Genomic DNA, 16,672 nt, shown 5'->3' with positions numbered 1-16,672 from the left:
TCCCAGCCCTCTAATCCCTTGGGGTCTGTGTGTACCCTGCACTGTCTCCCAGGATTTGGCTTTGGCTGTCCATGCTGGTAATGACTTGTTAGTAAACCCTATGTTGACTTCTTCCCATTTGCCCTCTCTCTACTGAGGCTTTCTCCACCTCTCAAATAAACTGCTTGGATCCTAATCCTTGCTGCAAGGTCCCTGGAGACTGCAAACTAAGACGGAGGTGATTGTGACTCAGTTTCAATGCAAACTGAGATTTTGTCCTGAAGAAATAAGTCATGGTAACCTTATAAATTCTCTGGGGGCACCTGAGTTGCTAAGACCATCAGGGCCTGTCTGGAGCAGAGGGGAGATGAGGCATGGAGATGAGGCATGGAAAAGGGATGTCTGAATGGCTTTGGGGGAATAGAGTGAGGATGCATGAGGGATGCCTGGTAGGGTAGCAGGAAGAAGTTAGCTGTCAGGCAGAGTGGATCAGGAGGGGAATCAGGACTTTAGCTAACAGCTAGAAGAAGTTGCTTTAGGAGGGGGACCAGGCAGATGTCAGGGATGAGGACAGGAAGGCCTGGAGCCAGGTATGCCGCACACCTCTATCCTTAGCCCCACTGGGCCAAGGCGACCTAGGGGGATTGGGGAATATACTTACACATCTCAGGACAGCTGGACTGATGGTTGTCCAGGTTCAATTCCAGGCTAGAGGCTTAGCAGTTCTATGAGGAAGGTGGGCACCCACCTGCCTACATCCTGGAACTGATACCCCATCTGAAGGTGACTGCATATCCTGAGATCTGGTTAATTCTTTTATGTATGATCTTTTAATTTTAGTATTTCCATGTCTTTCAGTTTTTCCAGAGAAGCCAGAAATCTGACATTTTCATGTAATTGTCTAATTCTTAAAAAAAAAAAAAAAGTCTCAGAATATATTTGTGGCCTGATTAACACCTATAAGCCAACAGTTGACAACACTTGATCTATATTCTTCCCCCATCATGTGCTCCATTTCCAACAAATGCTTCCGGAATTCTGTAGCATGGCCAGCAGGGAAAACAGTGTGGGCCATAGGCAAACAAGCAGGAGGACAGGTCATGGAGACAGGCTACTCCATCACTGCTCACTCCAGCAGGAAAAGGAAGGTGGATTCCTTTTTTCATGAAAAGGCCTTCAGTCTGACTGCTGTGGGGTGGGAGCAAAAGTTGGCATCTGCCTCCTGAAGTGCAGCTCAGATTGGTCAGTAAAAGAGAAATTGATAAGTGGGCAGTATTGCTTGTATTTATCTGGGATCTCAGAGGCCTCCTGAAGAACAGGGAGCCCTGCTACTCCCCAAGATTCTCCCAGCCGGGCCATCTGGTATACCATGGGAGAGTGCCTCAGCCCCACTGCAGCACAAATCTCTCCATATACAGTCTTTGCCTTCTTTGTGTCATGAGAAATTGGCATCAAGGTCAAATAGGATTCCAGTGTTTTTACAGTAGCTTTTCAGCTCCAAATTCTCTGAACCCAAGTAGCTCTTTCTGTGTATCTCTGTGTATCTCCTACACAAGACTGGCACTTAGGAACTTGGGATGAGGGAGTCTGTAGACTTCACTGTCATGGACTTTCACTGTCAGAATGGTCAATAGGGTCTTTCTCTAGGGGAGATCTGAATAGATGGGCTCTGAGCCATTGAAGATCAACTTCCAAGTGTTTCCACAGTGTCTGACTTGTCTATAAGAAGCTAAACAATGGAAGTTTTCATTTGGAATTGACTCTGAGACAGCCCATCGAGAATCCCAGGAGAATGGGTGACATCTATACACCAGCTCGAGGAGCTAACCTCACTGGTTGTGAAGATCACTTCTGACTATGGGCCTTTACATGATTATATTAAATGTTGAAAGTGTGAGACTCCTGTGAGGGAAACCCATGCCATCCTTTGTTTATAGTAAAACACCCACTCACCGTGTACTCTGGGGGTATCCTGGCACCGAACCCAAAGGCTGGGAACATTTTGTCACTGAAATTAAAAAAGAAGTTGCTGCATTTTTTCATCTAATGAGAAAGAAAAACATAAACCTGCATTGCCTCCCTAGAACAGGTCATTATGCCAAATGCTAACTCATGCTTTTTGATTACCTGTGGTAACAGGGGACAGCAATAGAGTGGAAAACTGAAATAAAGAAACAATCCCCAAAGCTCATCACTTTACTGCTTTCCTATGCTATAGGTGAGAAGTGAGAAGGAGAAGAATGAACATTGACTGGCACTACAACACCAGATATGATGCTAGGCCATGTCTATACTTAGTTAATTTTCATACAACATTTGAAGGTCCACCTACTTTTTATTTCTATTTTACTGATGAATAAACTGAGCCTCAAAAAGTCTAAGAAAGTGAACTAAGGTGTTTACCAGCAAGCACTGTTTAATTCCAAAGCCTATGAATTTTCTATTATACCATCAAAACTTAATGATTATGTACAGTATTAAATGTGGTTTCCTCTTGTGCTTTCTGTAACTGGGCCCCTGATCAGACCATAAACAAGACACTTCTTAAGTGAATTTTGTGCTGTCAAGGGATTGTTGCAGTGGAGTTCAGGAATATTGCTCTTTGAAGAGGGCATGTCCTTCTCAGGACACCTACTTTTTATTTGCTCTCCCATTAAAGACTCAATTGAGATTTGTTCTTGGAACAATTCCTCCGTTTCTCAATTCTTGCAGAGTCAGTCAAAGAGAAGAGGAAATTCAGATAAGGGCTCACTGTCCCTGGAATGTCTCTGGAAGCAAAAGGGGAGCCCCAGGCCGAGAAGTCAAAGGATCAAAGCCAAACTGTCACCTATCACCATCTACTGATTTAGATGAGGTCACTGGTAGCCAAAGATGGCTTTGATAGACCTTCACCAAAATACACCCAATTTGACCAAATTTGGGGTAGGGGTTGGGAGATTCAGGGAAATCAGAATTCTTTGAAATCATAGGCTAAATTTGTCAGAAAATTACCAGTTCCCCCTTTCCCTCTCTGTTATGTAGATATGGACTTTGCTTATATCCACTCCAGTACTCTTGCCTGGAAAATTCCATGGATGGAGGAGCCTGGTAGGCTGCAGTCCATGGGGTCACTAAGAGTCGGACACAACTGAGCGACTTCACTTTGACTTTTCACTTTCATACATTGGAGAAGGAAATGGCAACCCACTCCAGTGTTCTTGCCTGGAGAATCCCAGGGATAGGGAGCCTGGTGGGCTGCTGTCTATGGGGTCGCACGGAGTTGGATACGACTGAAGCGACTTGGCAGCAGCAGCAGCAGGTATTAGGGTATTAATGATGATAAACAGAAAATCATAAAAGCTTATAAAGGATTAGACACAGGTCTGAAATACTTCTGGGCCTTGGAAATATTGAAATGCTTTGTTTCAGAGATTCTTTCTTAGCTAGGATAAGGGTGAGGAATGTCAGGGAGTTTTTAGAGGTACTTTCTAGTTAAGTCTGGAAGAAAGCTGTTCTGGGTGGAGGATGGGTCCAGCTTCTTCCAACTCAGATGGTTCAGAAGTCAAAGCAGAGAAAATTAGGAAGCTCCACACCTTTTATTTTCTTTGATGAGTTTAAGAGAGGTGAGATCTAGTATTCTGTTTCTAATCAGCAAACCAGTGTTTCAGATTTTATACCTTCAAGCCACCCTTGGGGATTTGAAGTTTACTGAGCACGAGGCACTGTTACACAATTGAGTTTCAACAGCAGGAAGGTAGGGAAAATGTCTCACCTACAAGGGGAATAATTAATGAGTCATGAGGGTGTCAATTCTCTGAAGTTAACCACCACACAGGCTCTAATAAGCATATAAAGGAAAAAATAATCAAGCCTAAGAACAATAGATTTAAACATTCACTCTTGCTGATTAAAAATAAAACTAGACAGAGAAAGGGAAGGCAAGTTGAGCACACAGGCAAGTGAAGGCTTGCCAACACATCAGAGAACTTAAAATGAGACCTACCAGCACTTATAAAGGGGCCATTTAGAAACTACTGAGAAGACTGGTAGAACCTCCCAATCTGGAAAATTCAAGGCAGATTGAATTTTCTGAAGGCACTATTTTTTACTATTGGAATAAAATAGTATAAAATATGATCAAAGAGCCCAGTGTTTTCAGTGGCAATGAGCTTGCTGTCGTGAACTTAGGAAAAGACCTTGGTCAGATGATCTGCCAATGGGAGATGCATTTTTATCTTCCCAGGTAAGGTAGAGGGGGCTAAAGCAAGAGATGAATTAAAGGAGAGACTGTGTCCATAAGGAAGTGGAGATGAATTCAGTAAAATCGCATTTTAGAACAGCTAGACATTAAATAAAGGCTGTTCTCTAAAGTGGTGGTCTTAAAGTTGGGTTATGTGGAGGTGCAAAGCCCTTCTATAGATATAAGAGCATAGCCTCTTTGCTTTTAAAGGAAATCAATATTCAGCTCCTTTACGTCTCCATGTAGTCTTTGCTGAAATTGATCTGGGAACGTCTGTGATTGAAGTACCTGCTCCTCATTCACACCTCCCCTCTCCCAGTTACCCTCTGCTCACCCACGCAGAATCTCAGCCGCCGTGTGCACTGCTCCCCTTTGTGGAAGCTCCAAGCAGAATACAAAGGGACATTTCCTGATGAGAATGACTTGCTAGCAAACAAATCCTTTCATGAGTCAGGTAGTTGCCAGTTTTTGCTTAAAAGAACTGTTGGAAGTGCTGATGTCAGATGGTAGACCATTAAAAATATCTTTTGATGATAGATATGTAATTTTTTATATAAAACTTTGAATTGAGAGAACTTCATAACACTGCTAGGCAAGCTCTTTCCATTACCATGGACTTATAAAAACAAGCTTTCTTAGTATTTACATTGATAAAACAAAAAATTGAATTAGAACTGATGCTGGACTTTTCCATTCTGGTCAGAGGGGGCAGTTACCCACAGATATGTAAACTAACTGGGGTGTATCTGTTTCATTAAGATTAAAAAAAGATTTTTATAGGCAATAATCAGTTATTGAAATTTCCCAAATATTTGTGATCAAGTAGGAAACAATAATGATTATAATAAAAACTAAACCAGAAGATATTTTTAAATGCTTCAGATCTTTTCATTAGATTTGAAATTTAGAAATAGGAAATTTTAGAAATTGGAAATTTAACAATTTATATTCATATTTTAATTAAAGATATAGTGATTGATTAAGGAATTTCAAATCAAATTTTAAAGATACATTGGGATGAAATTCTATGGGAGAAGGGAATGAAAATATGACTTCATGAAAAAGAAGTAACAGAATTCTCAACTCAAGCTGATGAACTTGTTCACGCAGTTTTTAAATGGATGATGGTAGGTATCCAGTGGCGTTTAGTTCTGCTGGATGCATTCAGTAGAGTTATGTAAGAGATTTGTTTTTAAATGTCCATATTTACATTACATTAGAATTTTCATTCTTTGTCACTATTTAAACTCATGATGGAAAATGTTAGATTTCAATATAATAGGGTGTGAAGGTTATATGTTTAAACATTCTTTTTAGGGGTATGTGAGCCAAAAATTGTACAGGTCATTGGTCCAAAATGACTTTTAGGTCTGACACTATAGTTCTTTTCCCTTTTGTGTCAGTTGATGTTTTAAATATAAGTAAAGAGTATAAGCCTCTATCACTTAATAAGCCTCTATTATTTATTAAGAATGTACAAAAGGCAGAACTTTTATATCTAATTCTTACAACTACTCTGCAGGGGAAGTTAGCTGAATCTTTCATTTGCTGTCAAGGAAACAAGGCCCAAGGAGTTTAACCTCAGGATGTGCACCAGACTAATTAAATCTGGGGATCAGGCCCAGGCACCAGACTGTTTTAGGACTGCAGATGGTGACTGCAGCCATGAAATTAAAAGACGCTTACTCCTTGGAAGAAAAGTTATGATGAATCTAGATAGCATATTGAAAAGCAGAGACATTACTTTGCCAATGAAGGTTCGTCTAGTCAAGGCTATGGTTTTTCCAGTGGTTATGTATGGATATGAGAGTTGAACTGTGAAGAAAGCTGAGCGCTGAAGAATTGCTGCTTTTGAACTGTGGTGTTGGAGAAGACTCTTGAGAGTCCCTTGGACTGCAAGGAGATCCAACCAGTCCATTCTGAAGGAGATCAGCCCTGGGATTTCTTTGGAAGGAATGATGCTAAAGCTGAAACTCCAGTACTTTGGCCACCTCATGTGACGAGTTGACTCATTGGAAAAGACTCTGATGCTGGGAGGGATTGGGGGCAGGAGGAGAAGGGGACAGAGGACGAGATGGCTGGATGGCATCACTGACTCGATGGACGTGAGTCTGGGTGAACTCCGGGAGTTGGTGATGGACAGGGAGGCCTGGTGTGCTGTGATTCATGGGGTCGCAAAGAGTCAGACATGACTGAACTGAACTGAATGGTTCCAAAGGGGAGCCAAGAGAACAGGATTGGTGTCTGCAGAGTGAAAAAGACAGCACTGTGATGTGACTTTTGACTTCTAGCCCAATCCTCTGCATTCCAGCCTGTTTCATTTCTAACTGTACCTCATAGCACCCTACCCAGCAGTCTTTGGAAGAGACGCTTGTCAGAGACTCACATCTCTGCTGAGCCCTAGGAATGGATGCCACCCTGGCCTTGAGCAGCCTAAAGAGACCACGTTGTCTGTAGGAGCTGGGGGAGGGCTACAACCGACTGGGGAAAGATGAGCTCGTTTGGGAGGTACACACTTGGGGAGTTGGAGGAGACGGAAGGTAGGGGTCTCTCTTTCAGAAACACAGAGAAAACGGGCTAGCAGAGCTGCCTGCCAGGCTTAGGACCTGAGCCTCCCCTCAAGGCAGCCCTGAGAACTCTGAGCTTCACGCGTCTCTCAAGCTGTTCAGCTTCATGGATCAGCTCGTCATGACCCGTAAGCAGTGAATGTACAAGGCAGGAAGAGAACTCTTAGCTGTCAGAGGCTGAGCGGAATTTCAAGGTTCCTGGGGGTTAAATGCCTCTGGGTCGCTGCAGGTGGGCAAAGGGAGCCTTCTGTCAGTTTTTACTCAACTGTTTCTTTTTGAGCAGCAACCTCACTGACTTTGATGCAAAAATAAATTAATTCCAAAGCCCCTACTTACACTGTCCTGACTGTCTGTCTATTGTCTTTCCACCCACACAGAGAAGTGAGGGAAACTTGTCAGTTTTCATGAAGTGATTAGTGTGCCGATTTCAATGCTGAGGTGCTTTCTTTACATGAAAAATAAAAATGCTCCAGTGAGTTGAAGAAATCTGATTTTCTTGGCCAGTTGGGACCAACAGCTTTGGTATTTTCCTTTAAAAATTTTTAAAAAATTAATTTATTTTAATTGGAGGATAATTACAATATTTTGATGGGTTTTGTCACATATAACATGAATCAGTTTTTTAAAAGAATCATCTGAGATGATTCTTTATGTAACCCGAAGGTGATCTCTCTTACTTTTATCTGTACTTTTGAGGAAATACAAAAATCCTCTGCAGGCTTTGTCTGGCTCATATTATAAAGGGATAATAGCTCCAAAAGGTGTGCGGGTCCCTCTGACTGTCTTATCTGCATTTTGAGTTTGAGGTAATCAGGAAACAGAAGTTCTGTAGCCTGTCCAATAAATCTGCTGCAGAAACACAGCAAGGGCTCTGAGTGTTGGCATCTTAATTTCTGGCCAAGCCATTAGTTTGCTCTTTGGAATTCATTACTAGGCTGCCTTGTGCCTGCAGAGTCAGTCAAGGCCAACTTTACTGACTCAACTAAGTGTCTATTGTGTTGTATTAACTGCTTTTACCTACTTTATTTTATGAGCATTTCAATATTTAAAAGTTATTAAGAATCCTGAAGAAGTTCTCACTTTTCTTCTCTTAAATGGACACATTATGACACAAGCTAACATTGTGTGTGTGTTTGGGGGGGAGTGGAGAGAGAGAGAGAAAGAAAGGAGGAAATTACTGTGGTGGTATCTTGGGGGATATTTGGAGGCGTTTCTAACAGTGGGAATTGCAATCTGTCTGTTTTTTCCCTCTCGGTAGAAATCTCCATTATGACTTGAGCCTCTCTAAGAATCCTTCCTGAATTGGGGCCTGAAGAAATCAAGAGCTGGGATTCAAGTTGCCTTCACGGACAATATTTCAAGGTTAAGTACCAGTATCATTTGAACAAGGTAATTTAAAATGCTATTGCTGCTCTCTGTTTCAAACATGGAGGGGAAGTGTTGGCAAGGGCCTCATGTTTAGCACTATCTGATTTGACTGCATCTGTGCATTCATCCCCAACTAGCATCATACACATCTGAGTTATTGGTGATGACCAATCTGAATCCAGAGACTCGCCAGTGGGAAGGACACTCATGCACCTTCTGGTCATAGGTTGTGTCACTCCCTAAGCGCCTGGGTATCAGGTTTTTAATATGGTTTTCACCAATTATGAGACTAGAAAGAACAGAAATCAGGCCATTTCATGAAATCTCTCTGAAATTGGAGGACAGAGTCACTTTATTTTCCTGGTCAATTAGTTACTGCTTGGGCTTCCCTGGTGGCTCAGCTGGTAAAGAATCTGCCTGCAATGCGGGAGACCTAGGTTCAATTCCTGGGTTGGGAAGATCCCCTGGAAAAGGGAAAGGCTACCCAACTCCAGTATTCTGGCCTGTAGAATTCTATGGACTGTATAGTCCATAGGGTCGCAAATAGTCAGACATGACTGAGCAACTTTCAAGTCACTTAGTTATTGCTTATTACCAACTAGTCCTGATTTACAATCACATCAGGCTGTCAACTGAGATTTACCCACAATATATTTACCCTGGTTCTATTTCAAAGAACCTTCTTAATCAAACATGTGAACAACTTCACCTCAATCTAGAAATACTGGAAAGGCAAAATAAATTCAGTTCAATGTAGTTTATGTAAATCACTTCTTACAAGGAATTCTCTTGGTGGGCAAGGTCAATGTTTGCCATCAAGTAAAAATAAGTATAATACTGATTTGATCTCAAAATTGTGTTTTCTATACAGACATACAAACACATATAAACACTGTCATGGGCACATGCACACCCTCTGCTGAAGTTACCAATAGCTCTTGAGACCAGTGAAATCCCATGATTATGAGCTTATGCTGTGGAAGGAGCTGGCTCTGGGTTTAAATCCTGCCCTTGGCTGTAGGTCAGGGCACACACTACTTCATCTCCCTGCACAGTTTTCCTCTTCTGTTAAACAACACCCGTGACAGAAGGGTTAGTATGAGGATCAGAAAGAATAGTGCCCAATTAACCGGTGCTTCTCAAATCTCAAATTGCACACGAATCATCTTGGAATCATGTTACAATGCAGATGCTGATTTAGATGTTCAAGTGGAGCTTGATGTTCTTCGACATTATGCTGCTAGTCAATGCAACCAACTTTGTAGTTTCTGTATGTAGTAAGGCACATAATGAAACTTCACAAAAGAGAAACAAAATCTCTATCCAGTGGTCCTGCCAGCCAAGTAAGAGAAGAAAGGATTTTTTGGTGGCCAATGTGAGCTTGGCATGAATTCAGTTCCTCTAGAGGTGAAGAGGATAACACATTTAGAGCTAGGCTTTATTTTGTCCCCTCATGAGTCTCAGCATAACTTCATTTCCATTATTCTGCCCAGGATCAGCTAGGGGTCACAAGAACCACCAGAGATGGGAAGTCTCATACCTGTCATAGTCTTGGCAAATCTCTCCCACTGCCACCAAGGCCTTCAGGTACTCATTGGGCTGGTAGGGGTGAATGTAGTGCAGGGAACAGCTGTTCCTGGGGTCCCCGTTGGAGGCCGTGAAATCTATAGCTACCTGGAAGAGAAGATAGGAGAGTGGGTGGATTTAAAGTGAACATATTTCATTTAACCTTGACAGCGATGCAGCCTGAGGGAGGGGGAAAATGGTATGTTACACATCCTGCTGACAATCAGAGTTAGAGAAGAAATTCATTAGCTTTAAAAACTAGTTGTTCAAATGTTGGAGAGGATGTGGTGAGAAGGGCAGTCTCCTATACTCTTGGTGGGAATGTAAATTGGTGCAGCCAATATGGAAAACAGTATGGAGGTTCTTATGGAAGTTCCTCAGAACACTAAAAATAGAGTTACCATGTGATCTAGCAATCCTCCTCCTGAGCATATATCCAGACAAAACTCTATTTCAAAAAGATACATGCACCCTCTATGTTCATAACAGTGGTATTCACAATAGCTAAGACAGGGAATCGACCTAAATGTCCATCCACAGATAAAAGGATAAAGAAGATGTGGTACATATATACAGGGGAATAATAATCGGCCATAAAAAGAATGAAATAATGCATTTGCAGCAACATGGACGCAACTAGAGATTATCATACTAAGCAAAAAGTAAGTCAGAAAGAGAAAGACAAATATGATATCACTTATATGTGAAATCTAAAATATGACCAGATGAGCTTATGTACAAACAGAAACATACTCAGAGACATGGAGAACAGACTTGTGGTTACCAAGGAGGAGAGGGTGTGGGGGAAAGATGGAGTGGGAGTTTGGGGTGAGCAGCTGTAAACTAAAGGAAGTCAACCCTGAATGTTCACTCGAAGGACTGATGCTGAAGCTCCAATACTGATGTGAAGAGCCAACTCATTGGAAAAGACACTGATGATGGGGAAGATTGAGGGCAGGAGAAGGGGGCTACAGAGAATGAGACGGTTGGATGGCATCACTGACTCAATGGACATGAGTTTGAGCAACCTCCGGGAGATAGTGAAGGACAGGGAAGTCTGGTGGGCTAGAGTCTGTGGGGTTGTAAAGAGTCGGACACAACTTGATGACTCAATAACAAAAAGCTGTAAACTATTATAATAGACTGGATAAGCAGCAAGGTCCCACTGTATATTGCAGGGAGCCGGCATATTGCATATTGAGTGCATATTGCATATTGAGTGCAGCACTTTCCACAGCATCATCTTTCAGGATCTGAAGTAGCTCAACTGGAATTCTATCACTGCCGGTAGCCAGCGTGAGGTACTCCGCCCATGACAAAGGTCATGAGGAAGGAGGCTCGGCACACGCAAAGGCGGGATCGAGCCTCAGGAGTCCCCCTGGAAATTCTCGAGCATCTACCCCCAAAATCAGAGTCTGCCTACTTTCTGCTTTGTGCTTTCACCTACACCTCTGACTTTACGGGGGGCTGTCCCCCACTACCTCTCTGAAAAAAGAGTTAGCTTACAGCTCCAGTTAATAATTCCTGGGTGTGACAGTGTTTAACCTACAAACTCCTTTGGAAATCCTCTAGCCTGCCTGAATAGGTTTTTCCGGCCACATGTGATTGTTCAGAGCCTCCCAACTGTGAGAGGCAGGAGATGTTCTAAACTGTCTAAACACAGATTCTTTTGAGTAGTTAAAAGATTGATTAGAAATTGTATTGGTGAAGGGATTTTCACTTGTTGGGCCAATGTTTGCTGCTAAGTCTCCATATCCCTTACCTGCTGTGTCCTTGGCGGTGTATTGATTGATATAATGGGTGTATAGAAATGTAAGCAGTTGCCTCAATGTTTGTAACCTGGGACCCTTGAGTTAATTCTTTTTCTTGTTATAGCCCACCACACCTTTGCTCTGTAGGAATGCAACTTTATCTAATGCTTTTGGAGGGTGGCTCCTGACCAATCACCTTTAGAGAAAAATAAGTTTTCTGAAGAAAAGGTCTTAAAATGTTCACAGGCCTCCGGGCCAGAAGATAATGCAAATCACCTAAGCTTTTGCATATGATAAGTTTGCAGGAAGAAAGCCTGGCTTGCTGCCTGACTCTACCCCTTCCCCCATTATCCTCTATGCATAACTTAAGGTATAAAAACTACTTTGGAAAATAAAGTGCGGGCCTTGTTCACCGAAACTTGGTCTCACCATGTCGTTCTTTCTCTTACCTTCTGGCTGAATTATTCAGCCTCTTTTCTCCACTGAATTTCCTCACTGAGCTATCCTTATTTCAGCCTCTTTTCTTCACTGAATTTTACTGAGCTATCCTCATTCTATTACTCTTTATATCCTTAATTAACGTTTAATTAAGCAATTGTTTCCTGATCTTCGCCTACACCGTCTCTCCTTCGAATACCCTGGATCAGCCGGGGCTGGTCCCCGGCAGTATATTGCAGATGACTGTATTCAGCATCCCATGATAAACTGTAATGGAAAATAGTATTTTAAAAAGAATGTGTGTATATGTATAACTGAATTACTTTACTATAGAGCAGAAATTAAAACAACATTGTAAATCAAATATACTTCAATAAAAACATGAACATAAAATAATTTTTAAAAAGAAAAAAAATAGTGGGATAATGGGTGACTGAGTAATGGGTAATTGAGGGTGACCTAAAAGGATCAGTGAAATCTAATATCTTCTGAGATAGATTTCATCCTGAAGGTGAAAGCCAAGCCAGTGAAAAAAGAGAGGAAGATAACATGAACTGTGGTGAAAAGTTAGTTGAGGGTGGCAAGTCTACATGCATTTTGCAATCAAAAAGCATTCTAGGTCACACCTATGGGGCACCAACCAGACGAAGGTCCAGATACATTCAGATAATCCCTGGAAAACTTCTCCAAGGAAGATACTCAAAAGGTACCCAAGAGACAGGGTTTGGAGAAATCAAGCATCTCAGGCCTCCTGGATTTGCTAAGCTTCTACACACACCCACCACACTTGACTTCTGTCCTGACAAGACACACTTAAGAGATCATGGCACCTCACAGGTGTACATAGTGTTTAAAAGTAAACATAGTGCTGGGAAGGCTAGAAGAAAAGCATCTTTTTCTCTCCTACTGTGGAAAGAAAGCACTTTAGAACTGTAGAACATTCTAGAGACTGTAAGGATGTTGCAGAGATAAACTTGATTCTCAGGTAGCACTAGTGGTAAAGAACCTGCCTGCCAATGCAGGAGACATAAGAGATGTGGGTTTGATCCCTGGGTCAGGAAGATCACCTGAGGAAGGAAATGGAAACTCACTCCAGTATTCTTGCCTGGAATATCCCAAGGACAGAGGAGCCTGGTGGGCTATAGTCCATAGAGTCACAGAGCCAGACATGACTGAAGCGACTTAACACACACACACACACACTTGATTCTGCTCTGATTTATCAGTGTCATTGCAAATATTGCAAATCACTGATGTTCCAGTCTACCTGTGTTTTTTAATACTGCAGTTGTCCCCAGTGTGTTGATTGCCTGATTGTCAAGGGTGTCTTGTGATGACAAAAACATGCTGCTCTCCTGATGTAAAACCAGAGAATGAAATCAGATAAATCAGATAATATAAAGAACAGAGGGGGAAACCTCCATAAAGAAAAATGGCAACTCAAGAAACATAATTGAACATCTAATCCTGCTAAGCACAGGTGAGATCCTCCAAGCATGTAGGCACCAAAAGGCAGCATCTGAGCCCAGGTGTATCACCTGGATGAGTCTCTGTGGTGTGGGAAGAAGTGCATGTAACATCTGGATGAGCATTAAAAATTTTGGCAACAACTATATTAAATTTTGAAAAAAATCATAGGGCTGGGATTAGAGTAAGACAAGAGAGGCATAAACTCAGGAAGGCACTCATCTGAGCTGATCCTACACTTGCCTGATCCGAGTGATGCATCCTTAAATTTTGCACCCTAGGTGCCTTCCTCTCTTTCTTCACTCTGGTCCCAGTGCTCTACATCTTTTCATTTCTATCAACTCTTCATCCCTAGGCTTGGAATAATTCCCTTATGCTTAACAAACAAGGGAGAGGCAGAGATCGTGGTGAGAAGAGGATTGTGATGGAATATATTAAGCATGGAATAGAAATAAGATATTCATTGACTGATTGTGAAGCGGATGCCAGTTAGGGAAGGGAGTGGCCAGATCTCCTTGGGGATGGAGGAGATTATGAAGTGGGGTAACTTGAAGTTCAAGGTTAGTAGGCAGTATTGAGTTGTCTGTTCCTGGTGGTGCTGTAGAGAAAAACATGCCCAATGGAAATTGCTTTTTATTTTTCTGCAGGCCTCTGGGGTTTGCACTCTTTTAGTGGGGATGACCCCCTTATTTATGACAACCACAGAGGCTCTTCAAGCTCAGGAGATGCTGATGAAACTTTGGGGAAGGGTATTAAACTAAACATTATCTGATGAAAAAAGGAAATAAAATAATGATCCCTATCATGTGCTGCTTTCTATAGTTCCCTCTGCTCATAAAAATATTTTATTATTTGTTGTTGTAGTTGTTCATTCACTCAGTTGTGTCCAATTCATGGACTCCAGTATGGCAGGCTTCCCTGTCCTTTGCCAATTCCTGGAGCTTGCTCAAACTCATGTCCATTGAGTCAGTGATGCCATCCAACCATCTTATCCTCTGTCGTCCCCTTCTCTTCCTGCCTTCAATCTTTCTCAGCATCAGGGTCTTTTCTAATGAGTCAGCTCTTCACATCAGGTGGCCAAAGTATTGGAGTTTCACCTTCAGCATCTGTCTGTCCAATGAATATTCAGGACTGATTTCCTTTAGGATTGACTGGTTTGATTTCCTTGCAGTCCAAGGGACTCTCAAGAGTTTTCTCCAGCACCACAGTTCAAAAGCATCAATCCTTCGGCACCCAGCTTTCTTTGTAGTACAACTCTCACATCCATACATGACTACTGGAAAAACCATAAGTTTGACTAGACAGACCTTTGTCGGCAAAGTAATGTCTCTGCTTTTTAACATGCTGTCTCGGTTGGTCATAGCTTTTCTTCCAAGGGGCAAACATCTTTTAATTTCATGGCTGTAGTCAACACTTGCAGTGATTTTGAAGTCCAAGAAAATAAAGTCTGTCATTGTTTCCATTTTTTCCCCCCATCTGTTTGCCATGAAGTGATGGGGCCAGATGCCATGATCTTAGTTTTTGAATGTTGAGTTTTAAGCCAGCTTTTCCACTCTCCTCTCTCACTTTCATCAAGAGGCTCTTTTGTCCCTCTTCGCTTTCTGCCATAATGGTGGTGTCATCTGCATATCTGAGGTTATTCATATTTCTCCTGGGAATCTTGATTCCAGCTTGTGCTTCATCCTGCCCAGCATTTTGCATGATGTACTCTGCATGGAAGTTAAATAAGCTGGTTGACAATATACAGCCCTGATGTACTCCTTTCCCAATTTGGAACCAGTCTGTTGTTCCATGTCCGGTTCTAACAGTTGCTTCTTGTTAGAAACCTGAATCCAGGTTTCTCAGGAGGCAGGTAAGGTGGCCTGGTATTCCCATCTCCCAAAGAATTTTCCACAGTTTTTTGTGATCCACACAATCAGAGGTTTTAGTGTAGTCAATGAAGCAGAGGTAGATATTTTTCTGGAATTTTCTTGCTTTCTCAATGATCCAGCGGATGTTGGCAATTTGATCTCTGGTTCCTCTGCCTTTTCCAAAACCAGCTTGAACATCTGGAAATTCTCGGTTCACATACTCTTGAAGCCTAGCTTGTAAAATTTTGAGTATTACTTTACTAGTGTGTGAGAGGAGTGCAATTGTGCAGTAGTTGGAGCATTCTTTGGCTTTGCCTTTCTTTGGGATTGGAATGAAAACTGATCTTTTCCAGTCCTGTGGCCACTGCTGAGTTTTCCAAATTTGCTGGCATAATAAGTGCAGCACTTTTACAGCATGATCTTTTAGGGTTTGAAATAGCTCAACTGGAATTCCATCACCTCCACTATCTTTGTTTGTAGTGATGCTTCCTAAGGCCCACTTGAGTTCATACTTCCTCCAAGATGTCTAGCTGTAGATGAGTGATCACACCATCGTGGTTATCTGGGTCATTAAAATCTTTTCTTTAAATTTTATTATTATTTTTTTTACTTTACAATATAGTTCTCGGATACCTCGTCTCACTTTATCATTTTACTTGACAGTAAATAGACAGTCTCAGGTACAAAGCAGCTCAAATATTCACCCCCGCCCGCCGGCAAGTGATGGTTCCCTAAAATCTCCCTGATGAGGCTGGAGATAAGAATTTTGTCTTCAGGAGGTGGTCTTCTACCACCAATTCTCTGTGCTCTTTAAGTTAGCATGAGTGCAAAGAGAACAGAGAGAAAGGTTAGGTTTATTTTAAAAAGCAACAGGGAGGCTGTGAAAGATGGGACTAAGTTGAGAAATAAAAGCAAGAAAATGACTGAAAAATGCCAGTTTGTGGAGGAGGCTCTTGATTCCTGGCTTCCTGAATGTGGCTGGCTTGCAGAGCTACTATTTTCCTCTTCTGCTATGAAGCATTTAGGAAAGCCTGCGGTTCTGGTTTGCACTCCCGTCTTCCCAGTGGGCAGCCCCAGAGCAGGCCTCCTTTGTTTCCCCTTCTGCCCAGGAGGCCTTGCTGTTCATTAAGCAGAGCCATGGTGCAGTTTTGCAAAATCTTGTAAAGTATGAGAGCAAAGTGCTTACTTTCTTTATGCTGCCAAGTCCCCAGTGTGAAGAACTGCTTCCGAAAAAGGCTGGATGCTAACGATGTTATCCTTCCTTGGATATTTTTAGCTTCTTACCTGAACCGAGCCCATGCCTCAGATCCCTTCCCTGCCTCTGACAACTGGGCCTTTTAAGACCCACCTGGATGTTTTTTTGGGGAAAGCTGCTGTGAACCCATCTCTGGTTAGCTGTCTGATCTCTCTGAAATCTTTTTGATATCATCTGCTATAGGGCAGCTGGTCATTCTTCTTTTTAAGTTT

The 16,672-nt window shown here is 42.1% G+C and overlaps 1 protein-coding gene across 2 annotated transcripts in view; it reads right to left on the bottom strand.

Moving 5' to 3' along the window:
* Positions 1–16,672, bottom strand: part of CPNE4 (copine 4) — a 686,953-nt gene that overhangs the window by 16,541 nt on the left and 653,740 nt on the right. For both annotated transcript variants that reach the window (XM_059889222.1, XM_003585702.5), the window contains exons 11-12: positions 9,674–9,807; positions 1,933–1,987 (exon numbers count right to left, since the gene is read on the bottom strand). In XM_059889222.1, coding sequence (XP_059745205.1) covers positions 1,933–1,987; positions 9,674–9,807 — 189 coding nt within the window. The remainder of the gene's footprint in view (positions 1–1,932; positions 1,988–9,673; positions 9,808–16,672) is intronic.

Source organism: Bos taurus, chromosome 1 (genome assembly GCF_002263795.3).
Source record: "Bos taurus isolate L1 Dominette 01449 registration number 42190680 breed Hereford chromosome 1, ARS-UCD2.0, whole genome shotgun sequence".
Lineage (NCBI taxonomy): Eukaryota > Metazoa > Chordata > Mammalia > Artiodactyla > Bovidae > Bos > Bos taurus.
This window is presented reverse-complemented; position numbering and strand designations above follow the sequence as displayed.